Raw genomic sequence first — 26,961 nt, 5'->3', positions numbered from 1 at the left:
TGTGTGTGTGTGTGTGTGTGTCCAGTGTGTGTGTGTCCAGTGTGTGTCCAGTGTGTGTCTGTGAGTCCAGTGTGTGTGTGTGTGTGTGTGTCCACTGTGTTTGTGTGTGTGTTTGTCTAGTGTGTGTGTGTATTTGTCCAGTGTGTGTTTGTCCAGTGTGTGTGTGTGTCCAGAGTGTGTGTGTGTCCAGTGTGTGTGTGTGTCCAGTGTGTGTGTGTGTCCAGAGTGTGTGTGTGTCCAGTGTGTGTGTGTGTCCAGAGTGTGTGTGTGTCCAGAGTGTCTGTGTGTCCAGAGTGTGTGTGTGTCCAGAGTGTGTGTGTGTCCAGAGTGTGTGTGTGTCCAGTGTGTGTGTGTCCTGTGTGTGTGTGTGTCCTGTGTGTGTGTGTGTCCTGTGTGGGTGTGTGTCCAGAGTGTGTATGTGTCCAGAGTGTGTGTGTGTCCAGAATGTGTGTGTGTGTGTCCAGTGTGTGTGTGTGTCCAGAGTGTGTGTGTCCAGTGTGTGTGTGTGTGTATTTGTCCAGTGTGTGTTTGTCCAGTGTGTGTGTGTGTGTATTTGTCCAGTGTGTGTTTGTCCAGTGTGTGTGTGTCCAGTGTGTGTGTGTGTCCAGTGTGTGTGTGTGTGTGTAGAATGTGTGTGTCCTGAGTGTGTGTGTGTCCAGTGTGTGTGTGTGTGTGTCCAGTGTGTGTGTGTGTGTCCAGAGTGTGTGTGCCCAGAGTGTGTGTGTCCAGTGTGTGTGTGTGTGTGTCCTGTGTGTATGTGTTTGTGTGTGTGTATCTGTCCAGTGTGTGTTTGTCCAGTGTGTGTGTGTCCAGAGTGTGTGTGTCCAGTGTGTGTGTGTGTGTCCTGTGTGTGTGTTTGTTTGTGTGTGTGTGTATGTATTTGTGTGTGTGTGTGTGTCCTGTGTGTATGTGTTTGTGTGTGTGTATTTGTCCAGTGTGTGTTTGTCCAGTGTGTGTTTGTCCAGTGTGTTTGTGTGTGTCCAGTGTGTGTGTGTGTGTCCAGTGTGTGTGTGTGTGTGTGTGTGTGTGTATTTGTCCAGTGTGTGTTTGTCCAGTGTGTGTGTGTCCAGCGTGTGTGTGTGTGTCCAGTGTGTGTGTGTGTCCAGTGTGTGTGTGTCCAGAGTGTGTGTGTGTGTCCAGAGTGTGTGTGTGTCCTGTCTGTGTGTGTGTGTCCTGTCTGTGTGTGTGTGTGTCCTGTCTGTGTGTGTGTGTCCAGTGTGTGTGTGTGTCCAGAGTGTGTGTGTGTGTCCACTGTATGTGTGTGTGTCCAGTGTGTGTTTGTCCAGTGTGTGTGTGTGTGTGTGTCCAGTGTGTGTGTGTCCAGTGTGTGTGTGTATCCAGTGTGTGTGTGTGTCCTGTGTGTGTGTGTGTCCAGTGTGTGTGTGTCCTGTGTGTGTGTGTGTGTGTGACCACTGTGTGTGTGTGTCCAGAGTGTGTGTTTGTCCTGTGTGTGTGTGTCCTGTGTGTCCTGTGTGTGTCGTGTGTGTTTGTGTGTGTGTGTGTGTGTCCAGTGTGTGTGTGTGTCCAGTGTGAGTGTGTGTGTCCAGCAGTGTGAGTGTGTTTTTGTCCAGTGTGTGTGTCTCTGTCCAGTGTGTGTGTCTCTGTCCAGTGTGTGTGTCTCTGTCCAGTGTGTGTGTCTCTGTCCAGTGTGTGTGTCTCTGTCCAGTGTGTGTGTCTCTGTCCAGTGTGTGAGTCTCTGTCCAGTGTGTGTGTTCACTTATTTCAGGGACGCTGAGTCACCATCACCCCAAACCCTAAACCCTGGATAGAGGGGCTCAGTGAATGTGGAGGTGAATGTGATCAGGTGGGTCAGTGTGTCAGAGGAGGCTCTATAGAAGGACAGAGTGCCGGCTGGCCAGTCCAGATACACTCCTACTCTGTGGGAGCTGGAGGGGGGGACGTCTATGAGAGTCCGATTATTATTGTGCCAGGCATAGTAACTGTTGTCATAGCAGAACAGACTCCAGGACTTGTCATTGTATCCAAGACAACATTCCTTAACCCCTACTCTCCTGCTGATTCCTTTATATGTCACTCCTATAACAGCCCTTCTTCCACTCCACTCTACCTCCCAGTAACAGCGACCAGTCAGACCCTCTCTACACAGCACCTGTCCACAGTCCTCAAATCTCTCTGGGTGATCAGGATACGGCTGCTCCTCTGTCCTCCATGTCACTTTTCTGTTCTCAGACAGAGAGAGGTGTCTGTTTACTGTGTTTGGGTCCAGTGTGAGATCACAGACATCTGATGGATGAAACCAGACACAATATTAGAAATCATCATCTTTCACATTAGAATGTTAACTCGCTTTTAACTAATTCATTTAATGTAGATGTTTCTAGGTATCAAAAGGAGAAGTTAAGGTAACTTGATACTTGTTGAATGATCATATGTTATACTGTATGGTAATATAAAACACACTTATTTTTATTCACATTAATTACACACACACACACACACACACACACACACAGACACACACACACACAGACACACAAACACACACACACACACACACACACACACACACACACACACACACACACACACACACACACACACGACACACACAGGACACACAGGACACACACACACAGGACAAACACACACTCTGGACACACACACACACACACACACACACACACACACACACACACACACACACACACACACACACACACACGTCAAAGCAACTCTTTGTAAACTTTGGTGTCCCTGATTTCTAATTCTGTAGAACTACAGCTGATATTTAATATGACCATGTAAGTAATGATGTTGGTCTTTGACTTTGACTTAACTTGAATTAAGACTTATTCTTAGTCATATTCTTCACAGCAGTCAACACTCACATTTTCTAAGCCCAGGTTTCATTCTGTTCTCTCCACCATGTTCCACACTGTAGCGGTATGCAGAAAGAACAGACAGTCATTGAGGGACACACCTGAACACACACACACACACAAACACTGGACACACACACACACACACACAAACACTGGACACACACACACACACTGTCAAGCGTTGGCAAGAATGTTTGTGTGTGTGTGACCAGTGTGTGTGTGTGTGTGTGTGTGTGTGGTTCCAGTATGTGTGTGTGTGTGTCCAGTGTGTGTGTGTGTGTGTGTCCAGTGTGTGTGTGTGTGTGTGTGTGTCCAGTGTTTGTGTGTCCAGTGTGTGTATTTGTGTCCAGTGCGCGTGTGTGTGTAAATGTCCAGTGTGTGTTTCACATTGGACACACACACACACACACACACACACGGTCAGCATATAACTTTGTCCAAGTGGTGGTCAGAATGTTTGTCTTAACCAGCCTGATAAGTCCAACATGTCTGATATGAACATTGACATAAACCCTCGACATACTTGAGTTTCTCCAGTCTGCAGTGTGGATCCTCCAGTCCAGCAGAGAGCAGTCTGACTCCTGAGTCTCCTGGGTGATTGTAGCTCAGGTCCAGCTCTCTCAGGTGTGAGGGGTTTGACCTCAGAGCTGAGACCAGAGAAGCACAGCCTTCCTCTGTGACTAGACAGCCTGACAGCCTGCAAAGAGTCAAATCATATTAAATCACACTGCTATTCTTTGGTGGTGAAAATAGTGGCAGTATATTTTTTCAACATATTCAGATATATCAGTGTCCTGAAACCTTCCATATCTATTCGTAAAATAGTGTATCATCATAAAAAATGACAAATGATCAAAGCATTGCCTGCAGATAGAAACATGTATAGTACAAATATTATAGTAGACTGACCAGACCAGTTTAAAAAGCAGTATCAGTCAGAAGACAGACAGTGAGGAATCAGATTTAGCAAAGCACCACATTTAAAACTGTAAGCTTCACTGTCCAAACACATATGGTGTGGACTATGTGTGTCTGGTAAACACATGTGGATCTGGTGAACAGTTATCACTTGTTGACCAACTACAGGAATACTGACCTCAGAGTCTCCAGTTTACAGTGGGGATTCCCCAGTCCAGCAGAGAGCAGCTTCACTCCTGAATCCTTCAGGTCATTGTTACTCAGATCCAGCTCTCTCAGGTGTGAGGGGTTTGAACTGAGAACTGAGGCCAACACTTTACAGGATGTGTCTGTGAGTTTACAGACAGTGAGTCTGCCAACACAGAAGAAATACAATGACAGACAGGATGTATTAAAATATTTCGCTTAGCTTTCTCTGCTTACACTGTAACCTGTGCACAAATAACGTGTTGGGTTTAGCCTCAGAGCTGAGACCAGAGAGGCACAGCCTAGAAATGACACATTTTCCAAGTATTGCTTGTAGATAGAAAGATGCATATTAACAAATATGTGAGTAGACTGACCAGACCAGTTTAAGTTAAAAATCAGTATCAGTCAGAAGACAGACAGTGAGGTATCAGATGTAGATTGTATTGAGTATACAGTCCACACCATATCTATTTAGACAGTGTGGTATAGACATGTAGATTGTATTGAGTATACAGTCCACACCATATCTATTTAGACAGTGAAGCTGACATTTTAAATTGTGTTTTGCCCAATAATAAAATGGTGGATGATGAGTGGAGTAACTTTTCTGTCTAAGAGAGTAGATAACATGTTTCTAAACAATAATAAATTAATCCTGATGATGTCATGATTAAGAAAAATCATGAAAGAATCATGAATAATAATGAGTGAGAAAGTTACAGAGGCTACAACAAAACATGCTAACCTCTCACCATTACCAATAACAGAGACTACAACAAAACATGCTAACCTCTCACCATTACCAATAACAGAGGCTACAACAAAACATGCTAACCTCTCACCATTACCAATAACAGACTACAACAAAACATGCTAACCTCTCACCATTACCAATAACAGACAACAACAAAACATGCTAACCTCTCACCATTACCAATAACAGACTACAACAAAACATGCTAACCTCTCACCATTACCAATAACAGACTACAACAAAACATGCTAACCTCTCACCATTACCAATAACAGAGGCTACAACAAAACATGCTAACCTCTCACCATTACCAATAACAGAGGCTACAACAAAACATGCTAACCTCTCACCATTACCAATAACGGAGGCTACAACAAAACATGCTAACCTCTCACCATGACCAATAACAGAGGCTACAACAAAACATGCTAACCTCTCACCATTACCAGTAACAGAGGCTACAACAAAGCATGCTAACCTCTCACCATTACCAATAACAGAGGCTACAACAAAACATGCTAACCTCTCACCATTACCAATAACAGAGGCTACAACAAAACATGCTAACCTCTCACCATTACCAATAACAGAGGCTACAACAAAACATGCTAACCTCTCACTATTACCAATAACAGAGGCTACAACACAACATGCTAACCTCTCACCATTACCAATAACAGAGACTACAACAAAACATGCTAACCTCTCACCATTACCAATAACAGAGGATACAACAAAACATGCTAACCTCTCACCATTACCAATAACAGAGGCTACAACAAACGTGCTAACATCTCACCAATACCAATAACAGAGGATACAACAAACATGCTAACCTCTCACCATTACCAATAACAGGGGAGATTAGCATTTATACTGATATTTGTGCGTCTATAACTTTGTTATTCATCATTATTCACTATTCATATCTAAACGCTAAAATATATGTATGAATTCCCTCAAATAAAAGGTGACATTCTGTACTGTCTCCTAATATGAAACACTGTATCTCCAATCCAAAATGCTGGAGCAAAGCACCACATTTAAAACTGTAAGCTTCACTGTCCAAACACATATGGTGTGGACTATGTGTGTCTGGTAAACACATGTGGATCTGGTGAACAGTTATCACTTGTTGACCAACTACAGGAATACTGACCTCAGAGTCTCCAGTTTACAGTGGGGATTCCCCAGTCCAGCAGAGAGCAGCTCCACTCCTGAATCCTTCAGGTCATTGTTACTCAGGTCCAGCTCTCTCGGGTGTGAGGGGTTTGACCTCAGAGCTGAGACCAGAGAAGCACAGCCTTCCTCTGTGACTAGACAGCCTGACAGCCTGCAAAGAGTCAAATCATATTAAATCACACTGATATTCTTTTGTGGTGAAAATAGTGACAGTATATTTTTTCAACATATTCAGATATATCAGTGTCCTGAAACCTTCCATATCTATTCATAAAATAGTGTATCATCATAAAAATGACAAATGATCAAAGTATTGCCTGCAGATAGAAACATGTAAAGTACAAATATTATAGTAGACTGACCAGACCAGTTTAAAAAGCAATATCAGTCAAGAGACAGACAGTGAGGAATCATATTTAGATTGTATTGAGTATACAGTCCACACCATATCTATTTTTACAGTGAAGCTGACATTTTAAATGTGGCTCTATTCTCCAACATTTTGGATTTGAGGTCAAATGTTTCATATGAGGTGACAGTTTATAATGTCACCTTTAATTTGAGGGTATTTTAATACATATCTGTTTCACTATTAAAAATGAAAACAATTTATGTTTCCAGTCTCCCCATTTGAAGAAGTCTTAAGTATTCTGAACAATTCACTCATAGTGAATTAAAATAGTCAAAAATGTAGTTTTTTGTCGTAAACTCGTTGGTTGCATTTGCAGATTGTTTTGGTTGTGTTTTTGGTTGTGTTTTGCCCAATAATAAAATGGTGGATGATGAGTGGAGTAACTTTTCTGTCTAAGAGAGTAGATAACATGTTTCTAAACAATAATAAATTAATCCTGATGATGTCATGATTAAGAAAAATCATTAAAGAATCATGAATAATAATGAGTGAGAAAGTTACAGAGGCTACAACAAAACATGCTAACCTCTCACCATTACCAATAACAGAGGCTACAACAAAACATGCTAACCTCTCACCATTACCAATAACAGAGACTACAACAAAACATGCTAACCTCTCACCATTACCAATAACAGAGGCTACAACAAAACATGCTAACCTCTCACCATTACTAATAACAGAGGCTACAACAAAACATGCTAACCTCTCACCATTACCAATAACAGAGGCTACAACAAAATATGCTAACCTCTCACCATTACCAATAACAGAGGCTACAACAAAACATGCTAACCTCTCACCATTACCAGTAACAGAGGCTACAACAAAACATGCTAACCTCTCACCATTACCAATAACAGAGGCTACAACAAAACATGCTAACCTCTCACCATTACCAATAACAGAGGCTACAACATGCTAACCTCTCACCATTACCAATAACAGAGGCTACAACAAAACATGCTAACCTCTCACCATTACCAGTAACAGAGGCTACAACAAAACATGCTAACCTCTCACCATTACCAATAACAGAGGCTACAACAAAACATGCTAACCTCTCACCATTACCAATAACAGAGGCTACAACAAAACATGCTAACCTCTCACCATTACCAATAACAGAGGCTACAACAAAACATGCTAACCTCTCACCATTACCAATAACAGAGACTACAACAAAACATACTAACCTCTCACCATTACCAATAACAGAGGCTAGAACAAAACATACTAACCTCTCACCATTACCAATAACAGAGACTACAACAAAACATGCTAACCTCTCACCATTACCAATAACAGAGGATACAACAAAACATGCTAACCTCTCACCATTACCAATAACAGAGGCTACAACAAAACATGCTAACCTCTCACCATTACCAATAACAGAGGCTACAACAAAACATGCTAACCTCTCACCATTACCAATAACAGAGACTACAACAAAACATACTAACCTCTCACCATTACCAATAACAGAGGCTACAACAAAACATACTAACCTCTCACCATTACCAATAACAGAGACTACAACAAAACATGCTAACCTCTCACCATTACCAATAACAGAGGCTACAACAAAACATGCTAACCTCTCACCATTACCAATAACAGAGACTACAACAAAACATACTAACCTCTCACCATTACCAATAACAGAGGCTACAACAAAACATGCTAACCTCTCACCATTACCAATAACAGAGGCTACAACACAACATGCTAACCTCTCACCATTACCAATAACAGAGGCTACAACAAAACATGCTAACCTCTCACCATTACCAATAACAGAGACTACAACAAATTATGCTAACCGCTCACCATTACCAATAACAGAGGCTACAACAAAACATGCTAACCTCTCACCATTACCAATAACAGAGGCTACAACACAACATGCTAACCTCTCACCATTACCAATAACAGAGACTACAACAAAACATGCTAACCTCTCACCATTACCAATAACAGAGGATACAACAAAACATGCTAACCTCTCACCATTACCAATAACAGAGGCTACAAAAAACATGCTAACATCTCACCATTACCAATAACAGAGGATACAACAAACATGCTAACCTCTCACCATTACCAATAACAGGGGAGATTAGCATTTATACTGATATTTGTGCGTCTATAACTTTGTTATTCATCATTATTCACTATTCATATCTAAACGCTAAAATATATGTATGAATTCCCTCAAATAAAATGTGACATTCTGTACTGTCTCCTAATATGAAACATTGTATCTCAAATCCAAAATGCTGGAGCAAAGCACCACATTTAAAACTGTAACCTTCACTGTCCAAACACATATGGTGTGGACTATGTGTGTCTGGTAAACACATGTGGATCTGGTGAACAGTTATCACTTGTTGACCAACTACAGGAATACTGACCTCAGAGTCTCCAGTTTACAGTGGGGATTCCCCAGTCCAGCAGAGAGCAGCTTCACTCCTGAATCCTTCAGGTCATTGTTACTCAGGTCCAGCTCTCTCAGGTGTGAGGGGTTTGACCTCAGAGCTGAGACCAGAGAAGCACAGCCTTCCTCTGTGACTAGACAGCCTGACAGCCTGCAAAGAGTCAAATCATATTAAATCACACTGATATTCTTTGGTGGTGAAAATAGTGGCAGTATATTTTTTCAACATATTCAGATATATCTGTGTCCTGAAACCTTCCATATCTATTCATAAAATAGTGTATCATCATAAAAAATGACAAATGATCAAAGTATTGCCTGCAGATAGAAACATGTATAGTACAAATATTATAGTAGACTGACCAGACCAGTTTAAAAAGCAATATCAGTCAAGAGACAGACAGTGAGGTATCAGATTTAGATTGTATTGAGTATACAGTCCTCACCATATCTATTTAGACAGTGAGGTATCAGATTTAGATTGTATTGAGTATACAGTCTACACCATATTTATTTAGACAGTGAGGTAACATATTTAGATTGTATTGAGTATACAGTCCACACCACATCTATTTAGACAGTGAGGTATCAGATTTAGATTGTATTGAGTATACAGTCCACACCATATCTATTTTGACAGTGAAGCTGACATTTTAAATGTGGCTCTATTCTCCAACATTTTGGATTTGAGGTCAAATATTTCATATGAGGTGACAGTTTATAATGTCACCTTTAATTTGAGGGGATTTTAATACATATCTGTTTCACATTTAGAAATGAAAACACTTTATGTTTCTAGTCTCCCCATTAGAAGAAGTCTTAAGTATTCTGAACAATTCACTCATAGTGTATTAAAATAGTCAAAAATGTTGTTTTTTGTCGTAAACTCGTTGGTTGCATTTGCAGATTGTTTTGGTTGTGTTTTTGGTTGTGTTTTGTCCAATAATAAAATGGTGGATGATGAGTGGAGTAACTTTTCTGTCTAAGAGAGTAGATAACATGTTTCTAAACAATAATAAATTAATCCTGATGATGTCATGATTAAGAAAAATCATGAAAGAATCATGAATAATAATGAGTGAGAAAGTTACAGAGGCTACAACAAAACATGCTAACCTCTCACCATTACCAATAACAGAGACTACAACAAAACATACTAACCTCTCACCATTACCAATAACAGACTACAACAAAACATGCTAACCTCTCACCATTACCAATAACAGAGACTACAACAAAACATACTAACCTCTCACCATTACCAATAACAGAGACTACAACAAAACATGCTAACCTCTCACCATTACCAATAACAGAGGCTACAACAAAACATGCTAACCTCTCACCATTACTAATAACAGAGACTACAACAAAACATGCTAACCTCTCACCATTACCAATAACAGAGACTACAACAAAACATACTAACCTCTCACCATTACCAATAACAGAGGCTACAACAAAACATGCTAACCTCTCACCATTACCAATAACAGAGGCTACAACACAACATGCTAACCTCTCACCATTACCAATAACAGAGACTACAACAAAACATGTTAACCTCTCACCATTACCAATAACAGAGGCTACAACAAAACATGCTAACCTCTCACCATTACCAATAACAGAGGCTACAACAAAACATGCTAACCTCTCACCATTACCAATAACAGAGGCTACAGCAAAACATACTAACCTCTCACCATTACCAACAACAGAGGATACAACAAAACATGCTAACCTCTCACCATTACCAATAACAGAGACTACAACAAAACATGCTAACCTCTCACCATTACCAATAACAGAGGGGGTCTGATCTTTGTGCCTCAGTAACTTTCTCATTCATCATTATTCCCGATTCATTCCTGATTATTCATCATCATAGTAACATCCACATGAATGTAGAAGTGTTCAGAAACATCTTCTATTCTTACTGACAATACATGTGAAGTGACTCCAAAATGACAGGACATTATTCACCATTCAGTTTCTATTAGGAAAAACATCTAAAACACAACCAAGACAAACTGCAAATTAATTCAACAAGTTAGTAGAATCACAAGCTTGATGTAATCACTGCAGGCATGGAATATGGGACCAAATACTAAACTTATGACAAAAATTATTTATCCAAAATAGTATGACTTTTTCAAATGGGAGAACTAGATACATAAAGTGTTTTCATTTATAAACTGTAAAAAATATATGTATGAAAATACCTTTAAATAAAAGGTGACATTCTGTACAGTCAATTAATATGAAACATTATATCTCAAATCCAAAATGCTGGAGCAAAGCACCACATTTAAAACTGTAATCTTCACTGTCCAAACACATATGGTGTGGACTATGTGTGTCTGGTAAACACATGTGGATCTGGTGAACAGTTATCACTTGTTGACCAACTACAGGAATACTGACCTCAGAGTCTCCAGTTTACAGTGGGGATTCCCCAGTCCAGCAGAGAGCAGCTTCACTCCTGAATCCTTCAGGTCATTGTTACTCAGATCCAGCTCTCTCAGGTGTGAGGGGTTTGAACTGAGAACTGAGGCCAACACTTCACAGGATGTGTCTGTGAGTTTACAGACAGTGAGTCTGCCAACACAGAAGAAATACAATGACAGACAGGATGTATTAAAATATTTCGCTTAGCTTTCTCTGCTTACACTGTAACCTGTGCACAAATAACGTGTTGGGTTTAGCCTCAGAGCTGAGACCAGAGAGGCACAGCCTAGAAATGACACATTTTCCAAGTATTGCTTGTAGATAGAAAGATGCATATTAACAAATATGTAAGTAGACTGACCAGACCAGTTTAAAAATCAGTATCAGTCAGAAGACAGACAGTGAGGTATCAGATTTAGATTGTATTGAGTATACAGTCCACACCATATCAATTTTGACAGTGAGGTATCAGATTTAGATTGTGTATTGAGTATACAGTCCACACCATATCTAATACCTCCAGTATTTATGCTGCAGTAGTTTATGTGTCGGGGGGCTAGGGTCAGTTTGTTATATCTGGAGTACTTCTCCTGTCCTATTCGGTGTCCTGTGTGAATCTAAGTGTGCGTTCTCTAATTCTCTCCTTATCTCTTTCTTTCTCTCTCTCGGAGGACCTGAGCCCTAGGACCATGCCCCAGGACTACCTGACATGATGACTCCTTGCTGTCCCCAGTCCACCTGGCCATGCTGCTGCTCCAGTTTCAACTGACCTGAGCCCTAGGACCATGTCCCAGGACTACCTGACATGATGACTCCTTGCTGTCCCCAGTCCACCTGGCCATGCTGCTGCTCCAGTTTCAACTGTTCTGCCTTACTATTATTCGACCATGCTGGTCATTTATGAACATTTGAACATCTTGGCCATGTTCTGTTATAATCTCCACCCGGCACAGCCAGAAGAGGACTGGCCACCCCACATATGCTCTCTCTAATTCTCTCTTTCTTTCTCTCTCTCGGAGGACCTGAGCCCTAGGACCGTGCCCCAGGACTACCTGACATGATGACACCTTGCTGTCCCCAGTCCACCTGACTGTGCTGCTGCTCCAGTTTCAACTGTTCTGCCTTATTATTATACGACCATGCTGGTCATTTATGAACATTTGAACATCTTGGCCATGTTCTGTTATAATCTCCACCCGGCACAGCCAGAAGAGGACTGGCCACCCCACATAGCCTGGTTCCTCTCAAGGTTTCTTCCTAGGTTTTGGCCTTTCTAGGGAGTTTTTCCTAGCCACCGTGCTTCTACACCTGCATTGCTTGCTGTTTGGGGTTTTAGGCTGGGTTTCTGTACAGCACTTTGAGATATCAGCTGATGTACGAAGGGCTATATAAATACATTTGATTTGATTTGATTTGATAGACAGTGAGGTATCAGATTTAGATTGTATTGAGTATACAGTCTACACCATATCTATTTAGACAGTGAAGCTGACATTTTAAATGTGTCTCTATTCTCCAACATTTTGGATTTCAGATCAAATGTTTCATATGAGGTGACAGTTTATAATGTCACCTTTTATTTGAGGATATTTTAATACATATCTGTTTCACATTTTGAAATGAAAACACTTTATGTTTCCAGTCTCCCCATTAGAAGAAGACATAAGTAATCTGACCAATTTACTTATAGTATATTAAAGTAGTCAAAAGTATAGTATTTTGTCGTAAACTCGTTGGTTGCATTTGCAGATTGTTTTGGTTGTGTTTTTGGTTGTGTTTTGTCCAATAATAAAATGGTGGATGATGAGTGGAGTAACTTTTCTGTCTAAGAGAGTAGATAACATGTTTCTAAACAATAATACATTAATCCTGATGATGTCATGATTAAGAAAAATCATGAAAGAATCATGAATAATAATGAGTGAGAAAGTTACAGAGGCTACAACAAAACATGCTAACCTCTCACCATTACCAATAACAGAGGCTACAACAAAACATGCTAACCTCTCACCATTACCAATAACAGACGCTACAACAAAACATGCTAACCTCTCACCATTACCAATAACAGACGCTACAACAAAACATGCTAACCTCTCACCATTACCAATAACAGAGGCTACAACAAAACATGCTAACCTCTCACCATTACCAATAACAGAGGCTACAACAAAACATGCTAACCTCTCACCATTACCAATAACAGAGGCTACAACAAAACATGCTAACCTCTCACCATTACCAATAACAGAGGCTACAACAAAACATGCTAACCTCTCACCATTACCAATAACAGAGTCTACAACAAAACACACTAACCTCTCAGCATTACCAATAATAGAGGCTACAACAAAACATGCTAACCTCTCACCATTACCAATAACAGAGGAGGTCTGATCTTTGTCCCTCAGTAACTTTCTCATTCATCATCATTCTCGATTCATTCATTATTATTCATAATCATGGTAGCATCCACATGAATGTAGAAGTGTTCAGAAACATCTTCTATTCTTACTGACAATACAAGTGAAGTGACTCCAAAATGACAGGACATTATTCACCATTCAGTTTCTATTAGGAAAAACATCTAAAACACAACCAAGACAAACTGCAAATAAGTTCAACAAGTTAGTAGAATCACAATCTTGATGTAATCACTGCAGGCATGGAATATGGGACCAAATACTAAACTTTTGACAAAAATCATTTATCCAAAATATTATGACTTTTTCAAATGGGAGAACTAGATACATAAAGTGTTTTCATTTATAAACTGTAAAATAAATATGTATGAAAATACCTTTAAATAAAAGGTGACATTCTGTACTGTCTCCTAATATGAAACATTATATCTCAAATCCAAAATGCTGGATCAAAGCACCACATTTAAAACTGTAAGCTTCACTGTCCAAACACATATGGTGTGGACTATGTGTGTCTGGTAAACACATGTGGATCTGGTGAACAGTTATCACTTGTTGACCAACTACAGGAATACTGACCTCAGAGTCTCCAGTTTACAGTGGGGATCCTCCAGTCCAGCACAGAGCAGCTTCACTCCTGAATCCTTCAGGTCATTGTTACTCAGGTCCAGCTCTCTCAGGTGTGAGGGGTTTGACCTCAGAGCTGAGAGCAGAGAAGCACAGCCTTCCTCTGTGACTAGACAGCCTGACAGCCTGCAAAGAGTCAAATCATATTAAAATCACACTGATATTCTTTGGTGGTGAAAATAGTGTATCATCATTAAAAATGACACATGATCAAAGTATTGCCTGCAGATAGAAACATGTATAGTACAAATATTTGAGAAGACTGACCAGACCAGTTTAAAAATCAGTATCACTCAAAAGACAGTCAGTGAGGTATCAGATTTAGATTGTATTGAGTATACAGTCCACACCATATCTATTTAGACAGTGAGGTATCAGATTTAGATTGTATTGAGTATACAGTCCACACCATATCTATTTAGACAGTGAGGTATCAGATTTAGATTGTATTGAGTATACAGTCCACACCATATATATTTTGACAGTGAAGCTGACATTTTAAATGTGGCTCTATACTCCAACATTTTGGATTTCAGATCAAATGTTTCATATGAGGTGACAGTATATAATGTCACCTTTTATTTGGGGTATTTTAATACATACAGTTGACGTCGGTAGTTTACATACACCTTAGCCAAATACTTTTAAACTCAATTTTTACAATTCCTGACATTTAATCCTAGTTAAAATTCCCTGTCTTAGGTCAGTTAGGATCACCACTTTATTTTAAGAATGTGAAATGTCAGAATAATAGTAGAGAGAATGATTTATTTCAGCTTTTATTTCTTTCATCACATTCCCAATGGGTCAGAAGTTTACATACACTCAATTAGTATTTGGTAGCATTGCCTTTAAATTGTTTAACTTGGGTCAAATGTTTCAGGTAGCCTTCCACAAGCTTCCCACAATAAGTTGGGTGAATTTTGGCCCATTCCTCCTGACAGAGCTGGTGTAACTGAGTCAAGTTTGTAGGTCTCCTTGCTCACACATGCTTTTTCAGTTCTGCCCTCAAATTTTCTGTAGGATTGAGGTCAGGGATTTGTGATGGCCACTCCAATACATTGACTTTGTTGTCCTTAAGCCATTTTACTACAACTTTGGACGTATGCTTGGGGTCATTGTCCAAAACATGCTAACCTCTCACCATTACCAATTACAGAGACTACAACAACACATACTAACCTCTCACCATTACCAATAACAGAGGCTACAACAAACCATACTAACCTCTCACCATTACCAATAACAGAGACTACAACAAAACAATCTAACCTCTCACCATTACCAATAACAGAGACTACAACAAAACATGCTAACCTCTCACCATTACCAATAACAGAGACTACAACAAAACATGCTAACCTCTCACCATTACCAATAACAGAGACTACAACAAAACATGATAACCTCTCACCATTACCAATAACAGAGGCTACAACAAAACACGCTAACCTCTCACCATCACCAATAACAGAGGGGGTTTGTACCTCTGTAACTTTCTCATTCATCATCATTCACGATTCATTCATTATTATTCATAATCATAGTAGCATCCACATGAATGTAGAAGTGTTCAGAAACATCTTCTATTCTTACTGACAATACAAGTGAAGTGACTCCAAAATGAAGGGACATTATTCACCATTCAGTTTCTATTAGGAAAAACATCCAAAACACAACCAAGACAAACTGCAAATGAATTCAACAAGTTAGTAGAATCACAAGCTTGATGTAATCACTGCAGGCATGGAATATGGGACCAAATACTAAACGTATGACTACTTTAATACAATATAAGTGAATGTTTCAGAGTAATTACGACTTTTTCAAATGGGAGAACTACATACATAAAGTGCTTTCATATCTGATAATACTGACCTCAGAGTCTCCAGTTTACAGTGGGGATTCCCCAGTCCAGCAGAGAGCAGCTTCACTCCTGAATCCTTCAGGTCATTGTTACTCAGGTCCAGCTCTCTCAGGTGTGAGGGGTTTGACCTCAGAGCTGAGACCAGAGAAGCACAGCCTTCCTCTGTGACTCCACAGCCTGACAGCCTGACAAAGAGATCATCATGACTTCATGATGTTCATTTAACACCAGTAGTGTAGAAGGACAATGGCAGATGCATTTGGTTTATTCTCTCAAACAACATATAGATTCATCTTCCGTCTCCCAGAATTGTATGGTCATAATGTTATACTAATGTGAAAATCAATGCATTTATTCAATATGTTTTACAATATAATATTATATACATATTATAATACATATTTTTCTCTAAACTGAATATTTCTTCCTGATGATTAGTTCTTATATGTCATTTTATTTACTCACAGAACAGCTCTGGAGGCTTTGACCACTGGCAGCAGCCTCAGAAGACCTTCCTCTGATCTGGAGTATTTCTTCAGGTCAAACACATCCAGCTCCTTTTCTGAAGTCAGCAACACAAAGACCACAGCTGACCACTGTGCAGGTGACAGGTTGGGTTCTGAGAGACTTCCTGATCTCAGGTATCTTTGGATCTCCTCCACTAGAGAATGGTCATTCAGTTCATTCAGACAGTGGAACAGATTGATACTCCTCTCTGGAGAGGGATTCTCCCTGATCTTCTCCTTGATGTACTTGACTGTTTTTTCATGGCTCTGTGAGCTGCTTCTTGTCTTTGTCAGTAGACCTTGTAAGTGCTTCTGATTGGACTCCAGTGAGAGGCCCAGAAGGAAGCGGAGGAAAAGGTCCAGGTTTCCCGTCTCACTTTGTAAGGCTTTATCCACAGCACTCTTGTAGAAAGTAACTTTACGCCTTTGTTTGATCCTCACAGAAAAGTTCCTGGACGTTGTTTGCAGTTTGTCCATTAGATTCTCATTGTTGTTGATGAATGAGACGAACACATATACAGCAGCCAGAAACTCCTGAATGCTCAGATGAACAAAGCAGTACACCTTGTCCTGGTACAGCCCACATTCCTCTTTAAAGAGCTGTGTGCACAATCCTGAGTACACTGAGGCTTCATTGACATCAATGCCAGCATCTTTCAGGTCTTCTTCATAGAAAATCAGATTGCCTTTCACAAGCTGTTGAAAAGCCAGTTTTCCCAGTGACAGAATGCTCTCTTTATTCCAGTGTGAACCTGTCTCTTCTTTCCCAAGATACTTTTCATTCTTCTGTTTGGTATGAAACACCACAAGGTGTGTGTACATCTCAGTCAGAGTCTTGGGCATCTCTACTCTCTTATGTTTCAGCATGTGTTCAAGGACTGTTGCAGAAATCCAACAGAAGACTGGAATGTGGCACATGATGTGGAGGCTCCTTGATGTCTTTATGTGTGAGATGATTCTGCTGGCCAGGTCCTCATCACTGAATCTCTTCCTGAAGTACTCCTCCTTCTGTGGGTCATTGAACCCTCGTACCTCTGTCACCTGGTCAACACACCCTGAAGGGATCTTATTGGCTGCTGCAGGTCGGGTAGTTATCCAGAGGAGAGCAGAGGGAAGCAGATTTCCCTTGATGAGATTTGTCAGCAGAACATCCACTGAGGTTGACTCTGTGACGTCACAACAGATCTTGTTCTTCTGGAAGTCTAGGGGCAGTCGGCACTCATCCAGACCATCAAAGATGAACAGAACTTTGTACTTGTTGTAGATGGAGATTCCTGATTGTTTGGTTTCCATTGAGAAGTGACTAAGAAGTTCAATTAAAGTGTGTTTGTCCCCTTTCATCATATTCAGCTCCCTAAAAGGGAATGAAAATACGAATTGGACATCCTGATTTGCTTTTCCTTCAGCCCAGTCCAGAATGAACTTCTGCACAGAGACTGTTTTTCCAATGCCAGCGACTCCCTTTGTCAGCACAGTTCTGATAAGTTTGTCTTGTCCAGTTAAGGGTTTGAAGATGTCGTTACATTTGATTGCAGTCTCTGGTCTTGCTTGTTTCCTGGTTGTTGTCTCAATCTGTCTCAGCTCATGTTCATTATTGACCTCTCCTGTTCCACCCTCTGTGATGTAGAGCTCTGTGTAGATCTTATTGAGAAGTGTTGGGTTTCCTTGTTTAGCGATCCCCTCAAATACACATTGAAACTTCTTCTTTAGATTAGATTTGAGTTCAAGTTGGCAAATCACAGCAAGCTCATCTGAATATAGAAATAACACAGAGGATATTAATATTACATCTGTTTTAATACCTACAGTATTGTAGGACTGTTATAAAGTTGTAAATTATAATAATTTATTCTCTTAACTGACGGTATAAATGTGTAAATGTTTTCATAATGCATTACAGACTGGTGTGACTGATTATATTATTATTGGTATTATTGATGGTATTATTAATGTTCTCTCTCTAAATGAATCACCACAACACATCCCTGCTGCTACTTGATGAGGTCACTAGGTGTTGTGTTAAGGCTGCTACAATATCATTGAGTTACACAGCTACTTTAGCTGTACTTTAGCTACAGCTTTTAAATGTTATAAAACATCATTCAACATGAGGCAGACAGATCTTACATTTCTCCAGTGTGTCAGCAAGCTCCTTCTGGTTCATTTTCCTCAGGATGTGCAGTGTGATCTTCAGAGCCCCCTCTCTGGCACTGCTCTCCTGCTTCTCATCTTCAGCATCCACCACTTCCTGCTTCTGACTCTCGATGCCTTCTGGGAGTTCTGGACTAAGAATCCTCTTGAACATCTTCATCTCATTCTTCACAAATGTCATAATTTTCTCTTCAAGCAACTGAAATAAATAAAGTAAATAAGTTAATGCAAGAGACTAAATGCTTTCTCATTAACACATTAATGAATGATTGACAGATCAACTTTACTTGAGGAAAACAAAAACAAATGTACATAACAGGACCACATACACTGAATATGGAGGCCAGGTCTGTTTGATGACTCTGAGAAGACTGACCACTGAGAATCTCTGACTCTGATCTCTCCTGTTGGTTTCTGTGGACAAAACATGAGATTACATCTCCTCATCCAGTGAGTGCACACACACACACACACACACACACACACACACACACACACACACACACACACACACACACACACACACACACACACACACACACACACACACACACACACACACACACACACACACACACACACACACACACAGGGAGGGAATGTTATGTTTGTTTAATATTGTTTTAGGACTATGAAAATGGACTAAATGATTAGCATATGGATTATGAAAACAACAACAATAAATGGGAAAATGGGAGAAGAGAAATGACTAGAGACGGTGTTGTTTAACTCACTGACCAGGACCCATGAGTTCTTCTTACCTTTGTTCAGTAGAAAAGTCTCCCTCTCTAAACTTCATTGGTAGATTCATAGACCGGTCACTCTTCATGGACACACAGCTGGGAACAGGGGAGGCTGGTCTCTCCTGCTTGATTGGGCTTCAACACAACAGAGACAAACATTACATCTCTCATCTACTCTGAGCTCAGATGGGGAAACAGAAGAAGAGTTTCATTCCAAAACACTATATATCACTTTTCAGAAATGTTGGTAAATTAGCTCTTATTGTTTAAAGAAATGATGAAAGAGTTTGGTGTTTTTCACAAGCTAATCAGGCGATTGGTCAGACATCTATTAGTTAAAAATCTATCAATTGATGTTTCATTTCAGAGAGACATATAATCATTTTTTTTGCTAAATATATATATATATTTATTATTATTATTATTTATATATATATATTTAATATTATTATTATTTATATATATATATATTTATTTATTTTCCACCTTTATTTAACCAGGCTAGTAGACAACAAGTTCTCATTTACAACTGCGACCTGGCCAAGATAAAGCAAAGCAGTGTGACACGAACAACAACACAGAGTTACACATGGAGTAAACAAACGTACAGTAGAAAAAATAAAGTCTATATACAGTGCAAATGGCGTGAGGAGGTAAGGCAATAAATAGGCCATAGTAGCAAAGTAATTACAATTTAGCAGATAAACACTGAAGTGATAGATGATGATGAGCAGATGATGATGTGCAAGCAGAAATACTGATGTGCAAAAGAGCAGAAAAGTAAATAAAAACAATATGGGGATGAGGTAGGTAGATTGGGTGGGCTATTTACCGATGGACTATGTACAGTAAATACTACTTCAATAAGGAATTACACATTCACTACTGCAGTTGCTACATAATTCCAATAGATGGCAGCATAAGACCCCTAATGACATTTCAGTAGATTAGTTTAGTTTTCTCCCTGGATACACCACCACTCCCCTCACAGGAAAACTCCTGTGTGCTTCTTCCTGTCCCTTTCCACACTGCTAACACAAGAGGAAGGACTGAAACAGCATTTAACAGATTACTGTGAAGTAATATAATGATGATTCATGTTTATTATAACCTGGTTTTATACTCATGTTTTGAAATTATATTTCACGAGGCAAGTCAGTTAAGAACAAATTCTTATTTTCAATGACAGCCTAGGAACAGTGGGTTAACTGCCTGTTCAGGAGCAGAATGGCAGATTTGTACCTTGTCAGCTCGGGATTTGAACTTGCAACCTTCCAGTTACTAGTCCAACACTCTAACCACTAGGCTACCTGTCTCTAACCACTAGGCTATTAATAAGCCTGAACATTAATTCAGTCAATTCTGGTCCAGAAAATGTATTTTCCCAGCACATTCATTGGTATTATGAAACTGGATGCAATGAACTTCGTCCAAAAAAAGCGTTGTTAAAAACGGAATGTTTACAGCCTCCTTGAGGGCCCCGAAAATAATATTCAAAAGTTCGGTCCTTGGACACAGAGGGTTTAAACACTAAAGTTACCGTCCATCTAGTGAAGAGAGGAGAACCGGACAGAGGTAGCCAGCATCCGTCAACTCCATCGGTCCACAGGAAATGCAGACAGGCGGTGATGATGTAGTGGTAGCTATGGTAACTAGGATGCTGCTGGTAGAGTAGCTAGCTAGCTTACCGAGCTGTACCGACTAGCTAGGATAACTAGGAGGCTGCTGGTAGAGTAGCTAGCTAGATTACCGAGCTGTACTGACTAGCTAGGATAACTAGGATGCTGCTGGTAGAGTAGCTAGCTAGCTTACCGAGCTGTACCGACTAGCTAGGATAACTAGGATGCTGCTGGTAGAGTAGCTAGCTAGCTTACCGAGCTGTACCGACTAGCTTGGCTAGCTAGCAGGTCGTTCGTCTGTCCCTCGTCTCGATGATGATGACGAATCCGGTGAAACACAAAATGAAACAAGGATAGAGAGTGAAAAGGATCTGGCTACACTCATCCTGTCCCTGACCGTAAAGAAAAAGCAAATTGAACAGTAAACTTCTGTGTTTCAACACTGTAACAAACTCCGTAGTTATGCTCCAAGATCACCTCAGTCCACTCTGCGCATAACCGGATAATCTCCTTGGCGCCACACCGAACGTGGACGAGGACAGTTCTGTACGGGGACGCGGACAGTTCTGTACGGGGACGCGGACGGTTCTGTACGGGGACGCGGACAGTCCTGTATGGGGACAGTCCTGTACTGGGACGTGGACAGTTCTGTACGGGGACGCGGACAGTTCTGTACGGGGACGTGGACAGTTCTGTACGGGGACGAGGACAGTTCTGTACGGGGACGTGGACAGTTCTGTATGGGGACAGTTCTGTACGGGGACGTGGACAGTTCTGTACGGGGACGCGGACAGTTCTGTATGGGGACAGTTCTGTCCTGGGACGCGGACAGTTCTGTACGGGGGACGTGGACAGTTCTGTACGGGGACGTGGACAGTTCTGTACGGGGACGTGGACAGTTCTGTATGGGGACAGTTCTGTACTGGGACGTGGACAGTTCTGTATGGGGACAGTTCTGTACGGGGACGCGGACGGTTCTGTACGGGGTGAGGACAGTTCCAGAACGTGGACATGATCAGTGCAACACAATCAACTAAACCCAGTCTTTACAGTGGGTTACATTAGTAATATGAATTATTTATTATTATGTAAAACAAACATTCTATGTTTTTTTGTAACAATATGTTGAGATCTGGGACCATGTTCACACAGTGTCTCAGAGTAGAACATTAGTAGTATAAGTGCTGAGAATAAAGACATTTTACACTTATGGGTATAAGTGGGGGGGTAACTATGCATGAAGTCTCTAGTCCCACCTAGTCGGCAGATATTTAGGACACCTCGTGAGCTGTCTTAAGTAGTTAAGAGTTAACAGCAGGTGTCCTGAGTAGTTAAGAGTTAACAGCAGGTGTCCTAAGTAGTTAAGAGTTAACAGCAGGTGTCCTGAGTAGTTAAGAGTTAACAGCAGGTGTCCTGAGTAGTTAAGAGTTAACAGCAGGTGTCCTAAGTAGTTAAGAGTTAACAGCAGGTGTCCTGAGTAGTTAAGAGTTAACAGCAGGTGTCCTAAGTAGTTAAGAGTTAACAGCAGGTGTCCTGAGTAGTTAGAGTTAACAGCAGGTGTCCTAAGTAGTTAAGAGTTAACAGCAGGTGTCCTAAGTAGTTAAGAGTTAACAGCAGATGTCCTAAGTAGTTAAGAGTTAACAGCAGGTGTCCTGAGTAGTTAAGAGTTAACAGCAGGTGTCCTGAGTAGTTAAGAGTTAACAGCAGGTGTCTTGATAATACTATAGAATAATGCAGTGAGTCAGTGGTTCCTGCTCCACATGTAATTGCATTGTAGTAGTTAAAAGAATGTTTTATATTTCTATATGATCAATCCATTAATAATATAGACCTACATGCAACAGTACGTCTTGTGCTTTTGGCAATGATTTATGCATAAAAATTATAATAAGTCATACCATTTATGTCTGCACAGCATTGTGTCTACATTTTGGCTTATTATCTCAGGTTTTCGCCCAGCGGCTAAGGAGTTGGTGCTTGTGGCCAAAAGGTGGCTGGTTCAAATCCCGGGCCGGGAAAAAACCCACCAGAAGTGATCTGATGACTGGAAGGCTGCTTGATTCACATCCTCTAAACATTAACCTTCCGTTGATCAGATCTCCAGAGGTTCTTCTTCACTGAACCAAACAATATAGATAATGTTTTAGTGGTTCCATATATTAAGGAAGTGATAGAAGCCTTTATGGTTCTATAAGGAACCTTCTGTTCTAAGAGTGTATAATAATAAACACGTTTTTCTTTTGATTATTTAATTATCTACATCATGTTATTTCAAGTTCTCCCTTTGGAGCACAACATCATGTTGTTATTTAATTATCTACATCATGTTATATCAAGTTCTCCTTTGGAGCACAACATCATGTTGTTATTTAATTATCTACATCATGTTATTTCAAGTTCTCCCTTTGGAGCACAACATCATGTTGTTATTTAATTATCTACATCATGTTATTTCAAGTTCTCCCTTTGGAGCACAACATCATGTTGTTATTTAATTATCTACATCATGTTATATCAAGTTCTCCTTTGGAGCACAACATCATGTTGTTATTTAATTATCTACATCATGTTATTTCAAGTTCTCCCTTTGGAGCACAACATCATGTTGTTAAATAATAATCCTAAACTGGACAGATGGATATAAATGGGGCAGTTGAAGGCATCTAGGGTGTAATATGTGTTTGATGAATATGAACATTGTATGCAACGTTGTAGGCAACATTATTGGCAAGGGACATGATACCTACTATGTCAAAGATATTTAGAGTTGTTAAACAGAAGTGTAGATATAACGGTTATATTGTCTAAAAGATGCATTCTATTATATTAGGCAATAATTCAGAATAGGCAAAGTGGTCGTGTCATGTGAAAATTCTATCAAATGTCTAACATTACAACGAGTACAGTCAGGGTGCCGCGAACCCCTGCAGTACCTCCACAAACCCCGGATTGAGAACCCCTGCAGTACCTCCCCAGACCCCGGATTGAGAACCCCTGCAGTACCTCCACAGACCCCGGATTGAGAACCCCTACAGAACCTCCACAGACCCCGGATTGAGAACCCCTGCAGTACCTCCACAGACCCCGGATTGAGAACCCCTGCAGTACCTCCACAGACCCCGGATTGAGAACCCCTGCAGTACCTCCACAGACCCCGAATTGAGAACCCCTGCAGTACCTCCCCAGACCCCGGATTGAGAACCCCTGCAGTACCTCCACAGACCCCGGATTGAGAACCCCTGCAGTACCTCCACAGACCCCGGATTGAGAACCCTGATTTAGCAGATGCTCTTATCCAGAGTAATTTACAGTAAGTGCATTCATCTTAATTAAGATAGCTACGTATATATATACATATATATATATATACCCATCTAAAATCTATTAGTAAAAAATCTGAGAACAGTAATATTGAAGGTACCCATAACAACCATTTCTGATTAAAACACAAATGTGAACATTTTGGGAAAAAAACTCATAATAATGATATCAAAAATTGTCATCTCACCTCTTAGCTTTGGTGTCATGTTCCCCAGAGAGACTCATTTTAGAGGCAGGGCCCCCTCCTCTCTCTCCCCAGAGAGACTCATTTTAGAGGCAGGGCCCCCCTCCTTTCTCTCCCCAGAGAGACTCATTTTAGAGCACTGACCCCTAAACAGAGATCCAAAATGTTGGTTGTGGTTAACACAGTAATTATTTAATGTTAATTGTTATCATTTATTAATTTTCTCTTATAAAACATTTACTAACAGACACAGAAACAATTAGATGATGTAATGCATCACATGAAAACATAGTTGTGACATTTCATCTCCATGGTAACTGTCTGTAATAATAATAAGTCACTGTTTGTTAAGGTAGTTATAGACAGTACAGCAACAACAATAATAATAATAATAATAAGTCACTGTTTGTTAAGGTAGTTATAGACAGTACAGCAACAACAATAATAATAATAATAATAATAAGTCACTGTTTGTTAAGGTAGTTCTAGACAGTACAGCAACAACAATAATAATAATAATAAGTCACTGTTTGTTAAGGTAGTTATAGACAGTACAGCAACAATAATAATAATAATAAGTCACTGTTTGTTAAGGTAGTTATAGACAGTACAACAACAATAATAATAATAATAATAATAATAATAATAAGTCACTGTTTGTTAAGGTAGTTATAGACAGTACAGCAACAATAATAATAATAATAATAAGTCACTGTTTGTTCAGGTAGTTCTAGACAGTACAGCAACACAAGGCCATGTCTCACACTTATTTTTATTCATTAAAAGTGGCTTTTTATTGTCTTTCAATCTGTTATTTTCTAAACGTATCTGAGAATGTAGACAGAAGTACTAAAACGGGCATGATTGATCTGAGGGGGAAATTATTGATCCATTCAGAAAGTTTATTTGCAACAAGTTAGAGATTTTATATTATGTAAAGTAGACCTGGTTATAATGTATAGTAGTGGGTTGTTAGTGATATGTTATATTATGTAAAGTAGACTAGGTTATAATGTCTAGTAGTGGGTTGTTAGTGATATGTAGATGTTATATTATGTAAAGTAGACTAGGTTATAATGTATAGTAGTGGGTTGTTAGTGATATATAGATGTTATATTATGTAAAGTAGACTAGGTTATAATGTATAGTAGTGGGTTGTTATTGATATGTTATATTATGTAAAGTAGACTAGGTTATAATGTATAGTAGTGGGTTGTTAGTGATATGTTATATTATGTAAAGTAGACTAGGTTATAATGTATAGCAGTGGGTTGTTAGTGATATGTAGATGTTATATTATGTAAAGTAGACTAGGTTATAATGTATAGTAGCAGGTTGTTAGTGATATGCAGATCGAGGTCTATACCTCAGCTATAGCCTACATATCATAGATGACCAGTCTAAACCTGTTCCAATCAGTTCACATAATGTTATAGTCCTACCAGTAGCAGGACAGAGAATGTACTGTATATAACCTACATATCATAGATGACCAGTCTAAACCTGTTCAGATCAGTTCACATAATGTTATAGTCCTTCCAGTAGCAGGACAGAGAATGTACTGTATATAACCTACATATCATAGATGACCAGTCTAAACATGTTCAGATCAGTTTACATAATGTTATAGTCCTACCAGTAGCAGGACAGAGAATGTACTGTATATAACCTACATATCATAGATGACCAGCCTAAACCTGTTCAGATCAGTTCACATAATGTTATAGTCCTACCAGTAGCAGGACAGAGAATGTACTGTATATAACCTACATATCATAGATGACCAGTCTAAACCTGTTCAGATCAGTTCACAGAGACCATCAGGTTTGTCAGCATGATAAGTGATCATAGCTCCAACCTACTCTGAATATTGAATGTCTGACATCGACTAACCTTATAATAGTTTGTAGAAAGCCAAGACCAACGAGAGTTTGCCCATCTTTCCTACGTCTCAACACATTTATCCGACTTCTAATGTACTGAGAAATATGTGTCACAGTTTCAACAGCCATTTTTGTAACTGCGTAGGCTACAAACATACTTTTAATTTCATATGAGGAAATCACATAACTTACAGTCACTGGTGCAGACGCCTGTTTTCTTACAGATGAAGTAGCTTTCATAGACAACTCATTCAACCAGCCTAAACAACAGTAAATAAAAGATGTCAAATGGTCAAAGGAGAAGACATGAAAGAGGTAGAGATATATATATGGAGTCATACACATGAAAGACAGGTGTTTTGCTACAGATGTCGGATCTTAATTTGAGACAGTTTACTACAGCAGAAAAATTATGTGGATTATAATTAACATTTTAAAGCGGAAAGTG

General features: G+C 39.8%; 1 protein-coding gene across 1 annotated transcript; it reads right to left on the bottom strand.

Annotated features, from left to right (window-relative positions):
- Positions 1–1,709: 1,709 nt before the first annotated feature.
- On the bottom strand, positions 1,710–26,789 carry LOC135568776 (NACHT, LRR and PYD domains-containing protein 12-like). The gene is given in 16 exon segments (XM_065015518.1): positions 1,710–2,244; positions 2,850–2,896; positions 3,367–3,540; positions 3,940–4,113; positions 5,864–6,037; positions 8,716–8,889; positions 11,166–11,339; positions 14,192–14,365; positions 16,118–16,291; positions 16,572–18,371; positions 18,742–18,962; positions 19,093–19,177; positions 19,525–19,641; positions 24,634–24,685; positions 24,688–24,776; positions 26,706–26,789. Coding segments are annotated over 15 exon segments (4,140 nt in total). The 5' UTR covers positions 24,761–24,776; positions 26,706–26,789; the 3' UTR covers positions 1,710–1,717.
- Positions 26,790–26,961: the final 172 nt, after the last annotated feature.

Source organism: Oncorhynchus nerka, unplaced genomic scaffold (assembly GCF_034236695.1).
Source record: "Oncorhynchus nerka isolate Pitt River unplaced genomic scaffold, Oner_Uvic_2.0 unplaced_scaffold_1393, whole genome shotgun sequence".
NCBI classification, from domain to species: Eukaryota; Metazoa; Chordata; class Actinopteri; order Salmoniformes; family Salmonidae; genus Oncorhynchus; species Oncorhynchus nerka.
This window is presented reverse-complemented; position numbering and strand designations above follow the sequence as displayed.